General features: G+C 36.7%; 1 protein-coding gene and 1 long non-coding RNA gene across 4 annotated transcripts in view; both read left to right on the forward strand.

The window, feature by feature from the left end:
• The first annotated feature begins 466 nt into the window (after nt 1-466).
• The window catches only part of edil3a (EGF-like repeats and discoidin I-like domains 3a), a 185,070-nt gene continuing 164,755 nt past the window's right edge, over nt 467-20,781 (forward strand). For 2 of the 3 annotated variants that reach the window (XM_082170029.1, XM_082170030.1), the window contains exon 1: nt 467-1,043. In XM_082170029.1, coding sequence (XP_082026155.1) covers nt 980-1,043 — 64 coding nt within the window. In that variant the 5' untranslated portion in view covers nt 467-979. The remainder of the gene's footprint in view (nt 1,044-20,781) is intronic. The other variant, XM_082170031.1, reaches the window with a different exon arrangement.
• Nucleotides 4,978-12,974, forward strand: LOC309499049. Its single transcript, XR_014206123.1, has 3 exons — nt 4,978-5,689; nt 6,240-11,089; nt 11,206-12,974. It is a non-coding gene; the product is annotated as an uncharacterized lncRNA (long non-coding RNA).

The raw sequence follows: 20,781 nt of genomic DNA on the forward strand, positions 1-20,781 counted from the left end.
GCGGTTCACATTGTCATGAGAAAAAAAGATCTGGGTCACATGTGAGCAAACATGTTGGATTGGCCACATTTCCCTGCAGTCTGTCTGAACGTCGGCCATAGCGTTAGTTTATGATACCCAGTTTTCTCTGTAACCATTGACTAAGTCGGCAAGTGTACCAAGTGTTTTAAATCTGATTAGATTATTTTTTTTTTTTCATGTAAGTTATTCCAGTTCTTTGAGTTGTTTTATTTATTTATGTTTTATTAAATGTTTGGGTTGTAGTGTGATACATGGCATAATGTTTTCGACTCCTGTAACAACTCTATACTTTAAAGATAAATATGGGACGATCATATAAAAGTTTGATATAAATAGCGCAAAAATATCAAAGCAAAAATTGTTACCGCAATCCCTGGTCTCCCCTCTACAGGGCCATCCCACTATCTCACCTAGCCTACAGACATAGAGAAAAGAGACTGTGTGGGATAAATCTCGGAAGGGAGGTCAGAACAGTTAAGCCGCTGTACCTGTTCTACATCAGAGCAAAAAGAGCGCCTTTGCCGGTGCGAAGTGAAATACACTGACAGTGTCCCACCCATTTGGGTTTTGCCGTTCGTTCTGTGTATTGGAGGCTCCAGGGCTGCTGGGGAGGAGCGAGGCTCGTCTTTATCAGTAAGACAGCGCCGCTGCTCGAGCGCTACACTGACCGTCTGCCGCGCGCAATCACCGTTTGATCGGGACCCGCGCGGAGTCTCTCCGTTATCTCGCCGCGTGCCACTGCAGCATAAGGGCAAGAGGAACTCCTGAGAGGATCACTTATTTCATCTCCGCTGACCCTTCCTTGGAGAGAAAAAAAAACACGGACTTATCTGACACCTGTCCAGGGAGATACTTAGTAGAAAACCTGTGCGTGTAACTCAGTGGAAGAAAGAAGTTTTAACCGTAGGTAACGTTGGACATTTGTAACCTTGGAACTCGTAGGCACTGTTCGGTGAGGATGGGACCGTTGCTCGTCTCCATCGCCCTCTGCGTGCACCTCGCTGTCCCGCATCTCGTCAAAGGTGAGTGGCAAAGCGCAGGATCCATGTTTTGTGTTTTTTTTGTTTGTTTTTTTGTGAGTGATGTTGTTTAACTTTCAGTTCTAGAGAGACAAAACAAAATAAGACCTGCAAAATTCGGCACGTAACTCGTTTAAAACAAAATGTTTACTGTGCATCTCAAACATGCCCTGGAATTAACAACAGAAGGCATGATTAGTTTACATTAACTATATGATCACAAGTCAAATGCGGATATTTGAAATGCCATTCATTGTAGCTCATGCTGTTTTTATTGGTCAAATGAAGGTAAGAGACATTTTTTTTTTACAAGGTATCCCATTGACAGGCTGCTACGGCTTTCATGATCTTACTCCCACGGTTTTTACATCTATGGCAAGCTCTTTTAACATTTAATTCTTAAAAACGAACAACTTTCTGTTATTATGGTACCAGTTGTTATGATTTATTTTAATAATTATCTAGGTAATCTAGTAAAGACTAGCTATCTTTTTTTATTTAATTTTTTATTTCACCAATTATTCCTTATAGCCCATTAACAGTGATACTATTCACTATGCTTATTTTTTGGTCTACACACACTAGTAGCCTACTAACATCAATCAATAAATCAGTCAATCAATTTATTGTGCACAATAGTGCACAAATAAAAGCATCATTATTTGATTACTATTCTTATTCTTTGCTGCTAGTCATTATCCCAAATTATAGTGTCTTTTCCAGCTTTGTTTTTGTATGTTATTGAGACTCTGGTATGTACATACTGGTATGGCTTGAAAAAAGTCTGCCAACTGCATAACTAAATGTAAAACTGGAACAGGGACCAGCAACAGTTAGATTTTTGTTGGTGGTAAATAGCTGATGTCTGAGTCACAGATCATCACTGAATCAATGACGAATATTTGCAATTAATCAGTTAACCATGGCTCAACAGTATTGAGATGACAAGCAATTGAATAGACACTAGTGAGTAAATTATGCTAGTCACTGTAAGAAAACAGAATGATTATTTGATGAATAGTTACTGTAGAAATACTGCAAAAAAGGGATACTAGTCATTAATGGAACTTGGAAGCAATTAAAATATAAATCCTAGTAAAATAAAATTAAAACACATACTAGTTAGTTTTAATGAGTCAATGTTAAAACAGCTTGCCACATTACATCAGAATTTTGAGAAACAGAAGGAGACTGATCAGTTGTCATGCTGGAAGGACTAGAGATCCATTTACCGGAGCTCAGTGGATGTTTCTCCTTGTTCTTATTGATCTCCAGTCACAGCGAATGTTTTGCATGAGAGTGATGCATATCCATTCAGATTCAAATGTGCTGTCATTGTGAGAGTGGACAGGTTTCATTCCTGCTTCTTTCATTGTGATATTCGCATTACCAGGATTTCAACATTATTCAGAGCTGCCAGAACCGCTGTAAAACATCTTGAAGATAATGTTCAATGATGTCATGATCCCTCTGAGTATAATCATAAAAAAAAAAAAAAAAAAAAAAAAAAAAAAAAAAAAATCATTGTGTTTTGGCATGTAATTAGATTTAGGTATTAATGTGGCAGTTGTGCTTATTAACTTATAAACACTAATTTTAGATGCTTCAATGGTGATTTTGGCATTCAGATCAGCATTATGACTCTCTAGCAGTAAAAACAAAAGACTCATCATCCATCTGGCACAAATAAATTCAGTGCATTCAAAGAGAAGAAAGGACATCTTAATGCTTAGTTGTTTTTTCATAGCTTGAGGGACACAGTGGAAGTCCCACTTTTGTGTCATTATATGTTTCATTATATGTTTCTTTAATTCCATAGGAGGAATACAAATAATTAATTGTTGACAGTATGAATATATATTTAAAAAAAATGTAAAAGAAAATGTGGATAAGATATCTCGAATAATTTGGAAGAATTGAAGACGAAATGTCTAAGTTCATACTGAAACTCTTGGCAAATTTTCTTGGTTTCCTGGCAAATCTGAGCAAAGTTCAAGACACTGAGATCTCTACTGAAACTCTAGAGGAGACACATGGGAAATTACTGGGATCTTTTTCCTCTTGGGAAAAACCTGAGAAGTAAAATTCGCAAACATGCTCTGAATCTCTTTGCAGTCTAGGAGAAACGGTTCTCGTGCGATTTTTTTTTTTTTTTTTTTTTTTTTTACCCTGAGGGGATGAACCTGTTTTCTGAAAGTGTCTCCTTGAGGCTGCTAGAGCACTGAAGTATATGATGAAGCGTTCTCACAGAGGTGATGAATTGTGAATAATTCTTCATTTATATGTTCCTCAATAGCAGATTTTATCGCTTTCTAAGTTTGGATGCTGCTTTAGTATGGACATGGTCTGTTTTAAGTATGCTCACCTCTTCTAGTTTAGCTGTGCTAGGAGCTATAATTGTAACTGAGCGTGGCCTCAGAGCCTCCTGGAATCAACTGTGCTTCTGCAGCTTGGAGCTAAAGCCTTCTCCTTGAATAATGGATTGTAAGCTACAATACCTCAGGGTGCACTTGTTCCTTGGCTTGGTGAGAGAGTGAAATCATCAGCGACAGTTCTTCAGTTAATCACAGCACATTCAGACGTCACACATTCGACATGCTTCAAGGTGTGATTTGGTGGCATGCCACACTTTCAGTCACGTTTTCCTTTGTTTCATACACACGAATTAGAAACTTCACAGAGTTTATTTTCTATATAGTCAAAGGTAATATACTGTATATTAAGGTAAAGGGATAGTCCACCCCAAAATGCTGTCATCATTTAGTCACCCTCATGTCATTCCAAACCCTTCTTTGGTGGAACACAAAATAAGATATTTGGTAGAATGTTAACCAATTGTTAACCAAACAGTTTTGGTTTCCATTGACAACAAATATAATGGAAGTCAATGGGAACCGTGAAAAAAAAAAAAAAAGGTTCTTCAAAACGTCATCTTTTCTGTTCCACCGGAAAAAAAAAAGGGAAAAAAAAGAAGAAGAAATGCAAACAGATTTGGAAAGACATAAGGGTGAGTAATTTATGACAGAATTGTTGGGTGGACTATTCCTTTAACTTAACATTGACTTTAACTGAACAGAAACTCTGTAAATACAATACAATTCCCAATTGTCATGTAAAAAAAAATCCCTTTAAAGCTGCAGTCTGTAACTTTTTGTGTGTTTTCAAAATTGACAAAATGTATATAATAAATGAGAATATCATGAATCCACTTTCTAAATCATGTTTTTGTCTTATCCTGAATCACTACTGTACACCAATAATAAGTGTTTGTATTCAGACTATTTTAGATTGGTACGGGTCGTACCACTGCGGAGTAGCCCAGTACCTGTGTCTCATAGACATAAACAGAGAGAAGTATCTCCGGCTACAATGTTCTTCCGTAAGACACATGCTGCTCTGTTTATTAACCACTAGAGTGCCAAAAGTTACAGACTGCAGCTTTAATTTAACAGGAAAATGTGTTTGTTTTGTATATTCAAATATTTGCTATCACAGTTTAATGTAGGTTAACGTCCAATGGTGGAACATTTGCTTTAGAAGTCCAACATCTATGGAAGTGTAAGACAGATTAAATATCTTGCAGTATGTCTCATATTTTTCCCACTGAGTGCGAGACTGTGTGGGAGATTTCAGTGGCTGCTTTCATTGATGCATAACTGTCAGGGGGCAATTACAAGCAAACACCCTATTCTCAATGTCAGAGGCCACAGCTGCTGGCTTGAGCGAATCAATGCTCCTTAAACATCCCTTGCCTGGAAAGATTTGCTGTGCATCGTCTCACAAAATGCCATTTTGTAATGTATCAAAATGATGTGTGGTTGATAAAAAGGCATTTGGTTTGTTAAGCTACCGACTGTCTCAGACAGACCGTGATATAACACTTGGTGATGACAGGGACTGTTGCAGTATGCCTGTTCTTTGTTGTTTTCACTTAGAAATAAATTACGAAATTACTGAAAAAAATAAAATAAATGACGATACCAGTATTTGAGCGGTGTTGAACGGATTCTTAAACACCTTTGATTGGCTATTGGGTTGACGCGCTCAACATATAATATGTCTGTGATTGGCAACAATGATTAACAATTACATCTTTGACGCTCTTTACCGAGCGCTTACATAGATACACACGTGAGCGTTTAAAAGCAGGTCCTATCAGCAGACGCCTAATACATCCGCTGATAGACGGATCCGCTGATAGATGCCGCTTTCAAACACTCCCGTGTGTATCTGTGTAAGCGCTCGATGAAGAGCGTCAAAGACCACATGTTTTTGAAGCGTTGATCATTGTAGCCAATCACAGATATGTGTTGAGCGCCTCAACACAATGGCCAATCAGATGTGTTTAAGAATCCGTTCAAAGCCGCTTTAATGCTAAAGGGAAATTCTAGTATCATCAATTTTTTTTTTTTATTTCAGTTATGACTTTGTACCGAAGTCGGTACTTTTGACAACTCCTGAAATAAAGTTGCAGTTGTGAGATATCAAAATTAGCAATTACGAGAACTAAAATTGCTGTTTCAAGAAATAAAGTCACAATTACAGAAAATAATCACAAGGTAAGAATTATAAAAAAAAACTAAAAAAAAAACTTAAGAGAGCTAAAGCTGCAGTTCCAAAAAAATAAAGATGCATTTGTGAGCTAAAAGGTAACAATTACAGAAAATAATTGCAATTACGTGAAATGTGACCCTGGACCACAAAATCAGTCTTATGTGTATTTTTTTTTTTTTTTTTTTTGAGATTTTATACATCATCTGAAAGCTGAATAATCTTTCCATTGATATTAGGTTTGTTAGGATATGACAATATTTGGCCTAGATACAACTATTTGAAAATCTGGAAACTGAGGGTGCAGAAAATATTGAGAAAATCGCCTTTAAAGTTGTCCATTTCTATTGGCGATTGTGCTGCATCCACTCACAAAAAAATATATTTTTTATACATTTAAGGTGGGAAATTTACAAAAAATCTTCATGGATCATGATCTTTACTTAATATCCTGATGATTTTTGGCATAAAAGAAAAATAGATAATTTTGACCCATACAATGTTTTGTTGGCTATTGCCACAAATATACCCATGCGACTTAAGACTGGTTTTGTGATCCAGGGTCACAAATAAAGTAGCAGTTGTGAGATATAAAGTCACAATTATAAGAAATAATGAGTCGTGTTTGTGAGAAAATCACATTGTGAGAAAGTCATAATTTTGAGATTGCATCACATTTAGCTCAAATTCTCTTTAAAGTGGAAATGGGCTTTCATATCTCATTGTAGAGTATAGATGATGTTTATGAGTTGCTCACCACTATGTTTTTAGACACAGTAAACTTTCTAGCCATCCTCTACTTATGCATATCTACGTAGTTGTATGTATTTTGTGAGTAGTGTGCACTACAGTTTAGACATCAAAGGCTTTATTTATCAAAATGTATTGCATTATATTTTCCGCTTCGTATTGGGGACACTATTTATGACACTGTAATTGTTTCCCAGCTTGAGGACAGAAGTGTGTTTGACAGAGGACCCATGTTGAGAGCGTGAGACAAATTTGTTCTGGTTGGTTGAGCATGTGGGCCCTTAAGCTCTAGTTTTTCAGGTCTTTATCCCGCACACATGAACTGTGTTGTCAGCGTCAGCTGGCCACTTCATTAGAAAGGCTTCCCTGCGTGAGTCCTGCATGCGTTATTTATTGTGTGACATTTGCGATTACATTGTGGAAAAATTCAAAGCAAACACCTTAGAGAAACAATCCACTATGGGCTCTCCATCTAACAAGAGGACCATCAGCTGTGTGAAAAAGAAAAGAAAAAAAAGTACTCATTATAATAGGCCTAGTTTAGATGCAAAGCGCAATCAGATTCCTTGTTAAAAATGTAAATGTGGCCACAGCATTTTCCCAGAGTAAACTTGCAGAGTGAAATGCAGAGTTTATTGTAATTTTGAGCGTTGACGTGTGATTTTTTATGATGGAGAACCAGTTGAATTGTTTTCTTAGTTAGGCAAATGACTTCCCTTGAGAACAACATACAGCCGTATTATACAAGTTTACCATCTGATAGGCTCACAAGGCTCATTTTGCAGGTTGCTAGAAGTAGATAGTTTTGTCATTAGTTTTTTTCTTCCATTACTTTCACTCTCTCTTTAATGAGTGTTCAGAGGCCATTCCTTTCTAGATCATTGGTTCTGATAGGCTCACAGATCACAATTAATCATGAATGGAGCAACATGGCTGCACTGGTGAAACAGAACTCAATCTTTCCATAATGACCTTCCATTCTGATGAGGTGTCATTGAACTTTAATCATTGCCCTTCTTTTCCTGTACACTGGGGTGTAATTGTGGTCATCACTGTCTGGACTGTGCCCATGCAATACAGCTAATAATAAAAGAGGGATTCATTCTTCATTTGTTTTGACAGACTAATGGCACCATTGGTGTTTGTTGATGAGCAAGACTTGACCTGCATTATGTTATGGTAGGGCACCTTCATCACAGGAGGGAATGTTAACGGATAGCTTTCTTTAAGAGTGATGATTTTGAGAAATTTGTTGTTTGTAGGGGATGCATGTTATGGTGTGCCTATGGGGGGTATCATCAAATGGCATTGTGAGATTTAGAGTTTCCTATGCAAGATGATCTGATCTTAAGCCTGGGACACACCAAGCTGATGTCAAACAACTAGTGGCGACTAAAGCTTACTGTGTTGTTGCCTCTCGTCGGCTGCGTCTCGCCCTAAAAGCTGCGCTTGAACACAACAAAAGGACTAAAGGCGACTGTCAACTAGCATGTGCATTTTGCGCCTGCGTGTAATATCTCTTTAAATCAGTACCCAGCAAGCAATTTTGCGTTTTAAAGATGTCTAATAGCAGTCCAAACACAAAAACGACATGTAACCAAATTCAAGGTTATTTTGGCTAGAATTGGGTTACTCATTATCCGGACTAAATTGGGTCTATAGTTAGACGGTAAAATCACAGATATTGCTTGCTTGGCACGTATCAAAAGTCTATTTTCATCATTCAAAAAGGGAAACCGAAACTAGGACTGCAGAAATACAAACCATAAACAAAGCAGCGCTTTACTTACCATTTCGAATATCAATCATGCTGATCACTTTTTTCATTATTTCTAGTTGGCTCGAAAATATTTGTGCATTCGAATGATCAGGTAAGATGACGTAATATTATAACAGCCTTATGTCTGTACCATCTTGACTTCTTTACTCACTTTCATCACTTTCGCTTTTATTCTCGGGCACTGGATTGTTTGCTAAACTGAACAGCCAATCAAGAGTTCTCTCTCTCACCGAAGCGGATTTAACATGATAAATCAGCCCAAAAAACCTAATGGCATCCGACTAGAACCAACGATGTGTAACACTCCGAAAAAACTAAGCCGAACGACACACCAAAACGGTGTGTCCCGGCCTTTACTGCCTGTGGGTCAATGGGCTTGGCTGTCTGCTTTGGGAGGAGATATTGCAGAAGGATATCCTTTGTCACTGTGTCTTGTGAACTATGTGAACTATGTGAACTATGTGAAAAGTTTGATCACTGTTCATCACTGTGAACTATGAGAAAAAAGAAAAAGTAAGATTGATTGCTGCAGATCTATTTTCCCTCTAACTGAATGGTAATGGCATAACAGAAGATGTGAGCTTTTTGTAACAATCCATGATTGGTATTAAGTAAATAGTGGTGCTCCATGAGATGAACAATGCATTTTTTGTTTGTTTTAGGGAGTACTACATTGCTCAACTCTTGCACGTATGTATGCATACAGTTTATTTTTTTATTCAGTTGTTGTGTTTTTCACCAGCACATCATTTATTACAAATCAGGCAAAATGTATTTTCTGTTCCTTTTGTCATATTTTGTTGGTCTTTATGGCCTATAGTGGGTGTCGTGGTTTATCACCGCCTGTGAGTGAAAGGACATTCATAATGAGTGATGAATTAGAATAATAGAGTCAAAATGAATGAAGATTATGTCACTCCAGAGCACATAACCCTCTTCTTCTCTGTGGGAAACAAATCATCCTCTTATAGAACATGGCTACCTCATGTGGCATTTGTTAACAAGCACCACTGGTACTACTTATACCAATGTGGCTAAAGAGTGATGGGCTAGAGGGTGGATTGGATCTGAATTGCTGCATATTTAAACAGTTTATTTAAAGATGTGCTAAAATTACCTGTGTAGCAAGTTCTCCTTTTTACCTCCAAGGTCCATAGCTCTTTTAAGACTTTGGTTTAAAGACTGAAGTTGATTAAAGCAAAGTGCTTTGCAAAGAGCTTATTACTTTCAGATATGACATCAGCTATCTAGTAAATCAAGTCTATATTTGATTTATTTATTCAAAATGCATGTTGATTTTGAAGCTGCACTGTACAAGAAATCAGGGTTGTGTGGCATTCAGAACTGAATTGAGAATGCCATTTAAATTACAATTGAATTAACTAATTGTAATTGATGTAGCATAATGGCAGTAAAGTATAATCAAAATAGAAAAGCAAAGTCTGACAAGACTTTTATTATGGACTCAACCCGACATGGAAAAGTATAACAATTTTATGGTTTGGCGAATTCGTATTATTCTAGTTTCATATGAAAAAAATAAATTTTTAGAAAATAACTAAGCAGAAGGTCCAGCCCTAAACCTAATCTTCAGTGAGCGTAAGCAGATCGTAGGAAAACGTAGGAATGAGATTAATGTGAATTCGCCACAAATTTGCCTAAAGGTTTAATAGTTACGAATGTCAATGAGAGTGTGTTGGTTGACTTGAAAAAGCCTTGTTTGAAAGTTTTGAGAAAAGTAGAAAACAATTGTCCTTACAATATAACCCTGTCCTTACAATTCAAATTTGACCAATACCCACACAAAAGATTATGAATTAAGAAAAAAAAAAAGATATCATACAGTGCAGTTTTCAATCAGTAAAATTGTGTATTGAGGTGGATGTAGTAGAGATAATAGCTGACTGCAACCGTATAAGTATGTCAAATTCTTCAATGTATAAACACCATCTACGTAAGGTTCTGGGTGTATAACTGGGGGAGGAATTAAGAAGGTCTTAAACATCAGAGAAGATTCAAGCATTTCATAGCCATACAGGTGCCTCATTAGTAAGTAATTTGGAAGTAAACATAGACACTTGGCTAGTCTTTGTGCAATACTGGGAGTGGGTGGATTGTTTGGGAATTATTGGCTGAACTCTGGTTTTGGTTCTCTTGGGTTTTTTCATATTTTTTAATTAGATTAGCTCCATCACTCAAGCTCCTTAAAATAGTCTAGACAGAGTATAATATCTATCCAAGTTCTGCACTGACTGCAATATACACTTTTGTACAGATATGCTGTGCTTGGCAGTTGTGATCTCTTTAGTACAGCATATTCCACAAGTACTTTTAGGAATTCACCATCCATTTCGCCTCTGCGGAGATATGAATTACATTAGTCAGCCCCTTTACTGACGTGAGGTATGATAAGATTCAGATGTAGGTATCAGTGTCATTTATTGTGTTCTGAACGAACTGCATTGAATGAATGCACCCCAATTACTCTCAGGCCAAGGTTAATGCCCTGGCTTGTTTATTGATTATCAGAAAATGAAGGTTTAATTTGATACTCTGAAGCAAATCTCCAGCCGACTCTTTTCCTCATGCACAGCCATTTCGTTTAACACCACTCGCTGTCTGTCTGATCTCGAGGCTTACATCTTCAGTAGTTAGCACAATGCGGTATGGCTTTTACCGCCGTATTCTCTGCTCCCAGACACCCGGTGCTCACAGCATGCCATTCTTAGGCACATTAAGTACATTAACCACAGTCGATATCTGAGTATTTGTCTTTCTTCCCTTGGTTCTGTTCTCAGAGCCATCATCTCATGCTCAGTTCAAGACAATGGCTTTCACTTGGCTAGTTCTGATTTAATTTGATCTGTGAACATCAAATTAAACCTTTGAATGTATGTGTGTGTCTGTCTGTGAAGGTTCAGAGAAGAAGTGTGTGTATGCATGCGTGTGTGTGTGTGTGTGTGTGTGTGTGTGTGTGTGTGTGTGTGTGTGTGTGTGTGTGTGTGTGTGTGTGTGTGTGTGTGTGTGTGTGTGTGTGTGTGTGTGTGTGTGTGTGTGTGTGTGTGTGTGAGCCTGTATTTTTAGCTTTTATTGTGCGTGTGTTGTTCATTATCGTGCTAGTGTATTTGTGTGTCTACCGTGTGTTAAGCAAGAGGATGTGTTTTCTCATAATGAGGTGCTATATGTGCCATACTCAAAAAGCTTTGAAAGCTAACCCAGAAATGTCATCACATTAATAAGTGCTTCTTCACAAGCCAGATAAGCTTTTTCAGAAACTTCTACAGCACTTTTTGTGACACCATGACTCTCTCGCACACCTACTCATATTAAACCTATGCTCATGCTACTGTTTATTGATAGTCTTAAATCTGATTGAAGTTGCACGTTTCACTTTAGATTTATCTATCCTTTACAACAAATCCAGCAGTTTTCCAGCATCATGATTTAAAAAAAAATGATAATAAAAAAAAAAAATGATTACAAAATTAATTAGTGTACTGGTTTACTAAAGAGACAACAAGCTTACTTGATTGTCAAATTATGTAAAACAAATGTGAAAATAATATTTAAATTTGCGTGTATGTAGTATATATCTGCTGTTAGCAATGAAATGGGCCAGAATGAGTCAGTCTTTTTTATTTATTTTTTTTTTTTTTTGAAATGTGTTGACTTTATAGTAGTAATTTCATTACTATACATTACTAAAAATTATCCTTAGGTGTTTATACACCATTGGACATTGTTAGTTAACTAATTAAATAATCCGGCGAGTGTTAAACATATTTTAAGGTTTCATTTTGACCACAGAACTGAAAGTGTCCATAGTAGAAGAAAATTTCACCAATCATTATTACATATTCGGGTCTTTAGCAAGCCGGAACTATATCTAACACGGATGGATCTCTACCTGTCGCGATAATATAAAACTCTCCTGATATTAGAGTAACATAAGCTCATTTCCCAGTACATTCAGGATCTGGCTCATATTCGCAATCTCAAACATTATTCTCAAAACTATAATTTTTAACATCTGCAAAAAAAAAAAAAAAAAAAAAACGTTTCTTCACTAGATCCACCGTCAAGTGACAATGACACTAATATTTAATTGCGTTCAGTACTTGCTCTGCAGTAAATCGCTGAGCCATTTCAAATTTTGCTGATGATACTTCCTATTCTTTTGTTTTCTGCCTGCGGTAATTATGAGTGAAACGTCACTTCATCATTGTGTATCAGACATTGCCACCTTGTGGAATAAAGGTAATCAAAGATTTAATTATTGTTGTGCAGAAAAAATATATTTACACTGTTACACACCTTGGGTCGTTAGCAACCCTATACCATTTAAAAAAAAAAAAAGGGAAAACAGGCATTATTTTATAATTTTTTATTGTTATATTGTTTAGAAGTTAATTGATTGATGAATAGTAGAAGGTTGGTGTCTAACTTTAAAAAAATGAATGAGGAGGAGGGAAGTTAATGACGTCCTGGGTTACTAAATACCTGAGGTATGTGTTTAAGATTTAAATCATGTCCCAGTGGTTTGGCCTTGAGGACCATAAGTTATGTTGTCACTTGCCATGTGATGCTTTAAACCATCAAGCAAATGTTTGAGAAATTCAAGAAAGTTCAATTCGGGTAGCCATCGAGATTGGCGCAATCACAATCCCTAGAGACCAGAGCTGAGAGTTTGTGAAGAGTTGTCCAGCTGTTAGACATTACAGCTCAACCATTCTCATGAGCCTAGTCTGTGACACTCTGTGAAACCACATGCTCTCCTAAAAACTGACTCATGAAGCGGATGGAGTGGGAAAGTTTGGAGTCTTTTGTCTCCGCTGTTTCCCAGATGAGTTTGACATAGTCTGTAATTGGATGAAAGGTTACAGCCTCTCACAACAGCTCATGATAATTAGAGAAGTGCTTGAAATTCAAACAGGTTGCAGGGGCTTGATGGGGATGGGGGTGGAGCCGTGGAGGGGTTGGGAGCGTTTCTTTTTGAAGTTCGAACAGGTTTTTAGAAAACACCTGTTTCCTTCCAGAATCTGAAACATTTGGTTTTAAGATCAGATGACTCCATTTTATTATAGATAGTGTGTTTGTACATTACCATATGCAAATGTTTGAAATTATGTATTAACACTATAGGTTTTTGTCTGCAGACAAACTATGTCCTCTTAAACTTTGTGTTAAAACAAACCAATGTTTTTTTTTTTTTTTTTTCAAATACATTTAAATAAGTCTAAATATAACATAGCACAGTGTAGCTGACCCAGCGTGACATTTCATAAGCTATTAGGCAATAGATTATGCAAAATTACTCACAGCAGATAAGATATCACAGTAATTACCTAAAGTGTATGAAATCAGAGAGGCTTTTGTAGAACAGAGAAATTAATATCAGATGTGGCAAACAAAAGAATGGTCCCTTGCCTTCCCAGGAATGCATAATTTGTAGTTACAAAGGCTGCATTTAGGACAGTGCATTTCAGGAACATAATGCTGAATTGAGTGTATAATTGATCATGAATCTTTTGCGGTACTTAATTGTGGATAATTAATTCTTGCAATTGGAAACTTTCAGCTATGAATGTCCATGAAGAATTCAGGCGATAAAAACTGAACGCACTGGCGTTGTTAGAAGTGATATGATGTTATTAAACTCATTGTTTATGAGGAATTTTGGTCCATCTGCATTTGCTTTCTATTCTGTATTACCACTGAGGTTTAGCACAACTGGAATATTTTGGCCGATTTCACCTCGACTACATTTCCATATCCTCCCTCTTTCATTTGCCTAATTAAATGAATAAATATGCATTCAGCTTTCTAACCAGTTTACAACTCTGGGTTGTTTTCATTTTTATCAATTGGCTACTGCATAAATAAACAAGAATATATTTTCTACTGTATATATATATATATATATATATATATATATATATATTAGAGGTGGGCATAGATTAATTTTTTTAATCTAGATTAATCTAGATTAATTTTGAAATTAATCTAGATTAATCTAGATTAAAATGGCTCATTTGAATTCTGCCGAAGGCATTCAGAATATGTTTGCTACCCAAATAATGACTATAAAAGTAAGTCTTTGAGAACGGGTTTCTCAAGCCAGGTGGCGCATTAGACCAGGGGCTCATCTCCTGTTTCCAAAATGCATCATAAACTGCTTGAGAAAGCTGTTCTACTCATAGACTGTAAAAGGTTACTACTGTACTGTTACCGTCCGTAGGCAACATTAGGTAGGCCTATGTTATTATCAACTACTATAGGCTATCAATTAGGGATGGGCGATATGGCCTAAAATCTATATTGTGATATACATTGCAGCCTCTTGCGATAACGATTTACAGTATATTATAATAAAACCATTTCAGAACAGATTACACAGACCCATGCTAAACAACTGCTAAATGTATTTTTTTTTAAAGGGTGTATGTAGTTTTGAGAACATATATTGTGCAAAACTGTAAGTATACAACATAATTTTGCAGATAAATAAAATTTAAGTACACTAGCTGCAGAGACTTAAGTAGGTCTAATGTTTATTATGGCTTGGAGCTTATGAAACCCCAAATTTAAAATTAGAATATTGTCTAACTGATGTCTTTTCAGTTAAAAAGAAACACAACAACGATTCTTAAAATCGAGATGATGTGCTACACCACTAAGCAAGGCTGGATTAGTACCCCCAGGGGCCCCTGGGCACTGAAGCTCATGGGCCCCCTCCCCTACCTGACAACCACACCCTCCAAAGGAACACACACACCAGGTGTGGGATTTAACATGCCAATCACTATTGATCAAAAGCTAAATGACTAGTTCACAAGACAATGATACGAAATACATTTTTCTGAAAAGTATGGCTGCACGATTTGGGGAAAATGTCATATTGTGATTATATATTGCGATATGTGATTGCGATATAGTAAACAAATGGTTTCATGAGTTAACTTGCTTATTTCTCAAGTAAAATGCACACACAGATTAGTGATAATGCTGAAATTTGTAGCCCATTTCTCAACTCAAACTAGAAACAACAACTAAATGCACTGTTTTCAAATTAAAATAAATTCAATATTGTTATTTGTCTCAATAATACAAGAGTTAAAAATAAATGTCATATTTACCTGTGCCTGTCAAACAGGTAGACCTAGGACATATACCGAAATTGTCAAACTGCACTGCATAAATTAAATATAGACTAATCCTTATTATAGCAAAAAAAAAAAAAAAAACTTTAGTCAACAGCAGTGAGTCATTTTCTCTGTTCTTTTTGTTCTTTGATTAACTTTACTGACAGAAAGCTTTATTGGCTGCTGTCTCTTTAAGACCAGCTGACGGAGACGCGGCTCTCGCACGCGCCTCATTCTTTCACAACTCTTGACGTTCATCATAAGACAGCTCTTATGTTATGAAGATACTCGACAAAACGGACATTTTGGCATAATTGTGTGTGTTATTGTAAGTTCAAGCACGAAAGATAACTGTATTCTGGCGTGCTGACCCCACACACTCTGTATATAGTTTGCTGCTGCTCGTCTGACGGCTTAAACCCGAACCAAGTCCAAATAAGCAACACATTCTCACACCCAAGGCGTCACTTTTTGTCACTTTCAACCATGCTTCAATATCTGACGCTCAAAGCACCCTTTAGCGTCCATATGTGACGCTTCGGTTATGGGTAGGTTTAGGCGTCATGTAATCACGCTTTCGGAAGCGTCAATATTCGACGCACAAAGCACCCCCTAGCGTCAATATGAGACGCTTCGGTTGGGTAGGTTCAGGTCTGTGGTAGGGTTCTGCGTCTCATATGGACGCTAAAGGGTGCTTTGAGCGTCAGATATTGAAGCATGGTTGAAAGTGACAAAAAGTGACGCCTTGTCACCAGCTTTCACTTTCAGCCGTGTTTACTTAAGATGACGACGAATATGCGTTGCAGCCGGGTTTACCTCGCGGCCGCGAGTAGATTGCGTCATCATAGCTTGTAGTATATAGAGCCATCTCCCAACCCAACTTGGAGAATAGATTAACGGCGATATTTTTTTTATCGCGCGATAAGAGTCTCGCGTTAACGCAGCACGTTAACGCCGATAACGGCCCACCACTAATATATATATATATATATATATATATATATATATTTTTTTTTTTTTTTTTTTTTGTTAATCACATTGTAGGTTCTATGCGAGTGCATTTGTTCTTGTGAACATTTGTGTGTGTGTATAAGGAATAGGGTTTGAAAACGAGAACTGGTTTTTATTCAGTATTCAAACAATGTTCGGTTCTGTTAACATTTCTAACACATTAATCCTTCTGTGGATTTAATACCGAACTAAAATGCTCTGAATGCAATTTGCAGTCAGTGTTGGTATTGTTAGCTAAGACGATTTTTGTTAAAGCTACAATATGTAAGATTTTTGTAATAAAATATCCACAAATCACCTGCACAGTGTGATTTCCTGCAGTTGTGTACTTACAATATCCCCAAAGTTCCCAAGGATTTTTAATTTCAGAGAAATTCCAATTTTAAATAATGGCTCGTCCCTGTCGCCCTGTCCCACTTGTTGCTTGTCAATGACGTAATATCCGCGTTATCCCTGGTTTCCGCTCGTACTGCCATAGTAACCATGGCGACAGTGGACAACTGCCTTACGTCTAGCGGCACGCTCACATTGTTGTTGTTTTGTTCAAACATTATGAACCATGGCAAGCAGACTTTGGGCCAAAAGGAGAACTAAAACGAGGATCAATATCAGCGTGGCATTTTCGAGATGCCGAGAGCTCCACGTCCGCGACTAACTTCGACTTGAGAGAGACACCTGTCTTGCATGTACTTTATTAGACAGGTGAGCAAATGTACATAAACCTAATCAATGTTATACAGCTCAACATGATGAAATGTTAGAATATGATCAGTATGTTATTCTAATGTTGATCTAGCTTACTGCTAGTCTCATACAGACAAACTAACACATAGAATAACATTATAACTTTGTTATATTTTCATTCGTCTAATATACTAACCTGTGCGAGTAGTAATTCAGCACTTGCACTAAATTATTCCTTTATATCCGCAGGACTCGGTGTGGCGCTGATCTGTCTCTCATTAGCAATAGTGCCATGCTTCATACCACAGTCATGTTAAAAACATCAATGTATTCACTCATCCATAAACATTATTAGATCCTTCAGCATGACGACAAGTTCCATAATTCCGTCATCAACATACGCCTTTGTTATTGTAAGAGGTTAGCGACCCCTAGCGAAAAAAACAAACAAACATATTGTAGCTTTAACTGAAATAAAATCTAAATATTAGATACAAATAAAAAAATAAAAAAATAAAAATAAATGTTGAAAAGTTTAATTGAACTAAAATTACTTTAACTAAGCTAAAGTTTAAAAATCTAAAATTTAAATAGTTATTTTATTTAAGGGGTCATATAATGGTACATGGACTTTTACAAGTTGATTGTACTGAAATGTGTGTTGGCAGTGCCTGTACACAACCATCATAAAATGATAAAAAAAATCCAATGTTTTTATTTTATTTATTTTTTATCTTCTTATATGTTTTCCCCCATCTCAAATCAAGCCATTCGACCGTGTGACGTCACACGGTCGGACGCCCCTCCCACGATTGTTGATTGACAGCAGCGTTTCAACACAGACTTTGTTGAAATACTGGTCATTGTTGATATACTGGAGCACTGTCTATGAGCAGAATGGCGTCTAAGTGATTGTGGTGTTCTGTTCTTGGGTGCAATAAGGAACACATTAGTCATTTTGATGTTCCTAAATCCGACCCGCTGAAGACGCAGTGTCTGAGTTTGTTTTCGAAGGGAATATTCCCCACGATCAACAGCAATGCTTTCATGTTTGCGCGAATCATTTCACACACCAGACTGCTTTACAAGCAAGGGTCAGTAAGTTATAAAGCTGGTTTTGCTAAGACGCTGCTCCTGAAAAAAGGATCTGTACCAACTATTCGTGTTCCTGCTGCCCCTCCAGAAGAAGAAGTGAGTGTAACGTTTTATTAACCTTTATATTTATATTAATCTTTGCAAATCGCTTGCTCCACGCTTTACGATGAATGTGGCTGTTTACACTCAGGGTACATTACGGCATGTTTCCTATATACGACATTCTCAATATAATTCATAATCCCACTTTTATAATGAACAACGCTTGGTTATTGTGTTACTGTGTTATTATTTCAAACGGTGTGCGCACAGAACAGAGGGGCGGGGTGAGCAAAGCTCATTATCATTTAAAGACACATGCACTTAAACGGCGTGCTGAAAACAGAGCTGTTTTTGACCAGGTAAAATTAGTGTTTTCTTACAATACTAATGAGAATTTTTAATTAAAGTATATTACAAACTTTTAATTTAGATCCTAAAGAATCATATTAGCTTGTACAAAAATGACATTATATGACCCCTTTAAATTAAATAAAAATGCTCGTAACAAAATGACTTAAAACTTAATTTTGAACTTAAACTAAAATTAAACTGAAAAAAATACAAATCCAAGCTAATTCAAAATATTAATAAATACTAAAATAGCATACAAATAATAATAAAATAACACTGTACTTATTTATCAGTTTCACAACACCTTTACTGAATATACAGCATCAATACAGCATGACCAGTGTAATTCAATTAGATGCTGCTTTCAAATAACTGTGATTAAACCAGTTGAGTTACTGATAGCAAGTTATTTATTATTGAAATGATCTTGTCAATGGGCATTGTTTAAGGAATAGTCAAGGAACCAGAATCATTAAGAGGAATTTGAACTGGAATCATTAAGGTCTTAAAGATCCCCATTTCTCATCTAAATATCATCAGAAATTGTCTGGTAGATTGTACGAGTCAATTGGATATTTTGAACACTGACTATCAGGTTGTCTTAACTAGTAGTGACAGATATATTTCTGAGAAGTTTTTCTCTGCTGTCAAATGGTTTCACGATACATCTGCAGAAGATCTCATTTCAGCAAGGAATTTAGTGCTCTGACATTTCTAAAATCTGTAATGATGGTATATTGTTTAGATCAGTTAAGCATAGAAGTGGCCAAATTGTTACTGATGATTCTGGGAAAGAAAAACCGACAATGCATGGCGGTACATTCAGACGTTAGCTAATCGGTAACCACAGCAGACATTCTTCAGATATGAGTTTATGTGTTTATGGAGGTGGGTGAGTGGGTTGAAGGTTCCAAATGAATAAGCAGGCCCAATAGCTTCTTTCCAGTGATGGTTTTGTATAGAGGGTCAGACTGGAAGAGCTGGAAAATGCTAGCTTTGTGAAATTTAAACTAAAGAACCTCAATACACAAAACCGAGAAATAATGCTTGTGTGCTGAACAAGGTCTCTAATGGGATAGCAGTGTTTTATAAAGCAGGTGCTTAGAACAATATTCTCTCGTTTGTTCATTTTATTCTGTAACATTTGCAACATCTGCAGAAAAAAAAAAATATATATATTCTTGCATAATGCAGTGTAACACTCTGGCTAATTTAAAGCAGTCATTGTTTTCAGTGTTATTCCTTTAAGAATTATCTATTATTACAACGATACAGTCTTAAAATTGTTAACTCTTATTGGTAACATTTAAAAAGATCTATCTTATGTTTTATGCTATGTGTATGTATTGCAGTGCTGACAAGAATACAGTAAATAAGCTATAATTCATGCATACACTGTATTTCCCTAGAAATGATTCATTTTGTATGAGGAATGATGCGAAAAATACTGATTTATAGCCCAACTGCAGAGTCCATTTGACAGATATGATGAGGATACATTTCTCATTATAATTAGTAGACAGCTCATATTTTCAGTCTGGTGAAATCTGCTGGAATTGAGAGGTATGTGAAACTGCATGGGGCAGCCTGGATTGGTTCTTATCATTGGTGTATGTGTCATGTTTAATCAAGAAACTGATTATTCTGGTTTGATGGTGTTTGATTGTGATCATGAGAATTTGGCAAATTCACCAAACAGACACTTTAGCAGACAGTGGCATGTACGATGAGCAGAGAATTACATTCAGCTCTTATTTGTGGCCATGTTAGCATTGTTACCTGATTTTGATATAGTTTGATATATAATATCTTTAATGAATAGGCTTCTAATGCAGACAAGCATGGGCACATGCTATCAGCAGGTATAATTTATTCTTAGTGATTCCCCCCCCCCAACCCCCCCCCCCCCCCCCCCCCCCGAAGTAGGCTTTGCACATCGATTACATTACTTGCCCACCACAGCACTGTCGTTTTGCTTTTTTATAGGAATAAAAAACATTTAGTTCAGATGGACAACGGAAGCTACAATTATAAACTGAAACAGTCTGCTCTGTTCTATACAGAACTAGCACAGTGCAGCAAGAGCCAGATTTCTCTTGTCACGTGATGAGAGAAAGGAGAGATGACTAACAGATGCGCAACCGATCCTGACAAACATGATTTACAAACATCTTGTACCACCACCAAAGCGAGCTCACATTCAAAAGGGATTTCAGTATCCCGTATATTGATAGCGGTTCCTTGATGCCCACAAATTATATACAAAAATGTGACCATGGATTAAGTATTAATCCCCACAACATATTCATTTGTTTTTGTTCCCTTGTTTACTTAA

The sequence above is a fragment of the Leuciscus leuciscus genome, assembly GCF_965113295.1.
Source record: "Leuciscus leuciscus genome assembly, chromosome: 5".
Taxonomy (NCBI): domain Eukaryota; kingdom Metazoa; phylum Chordata; class Actinopteri; order Cypriniformes; family Leuciscidae; genus Leuciscus; species Leuciscus leuciscus.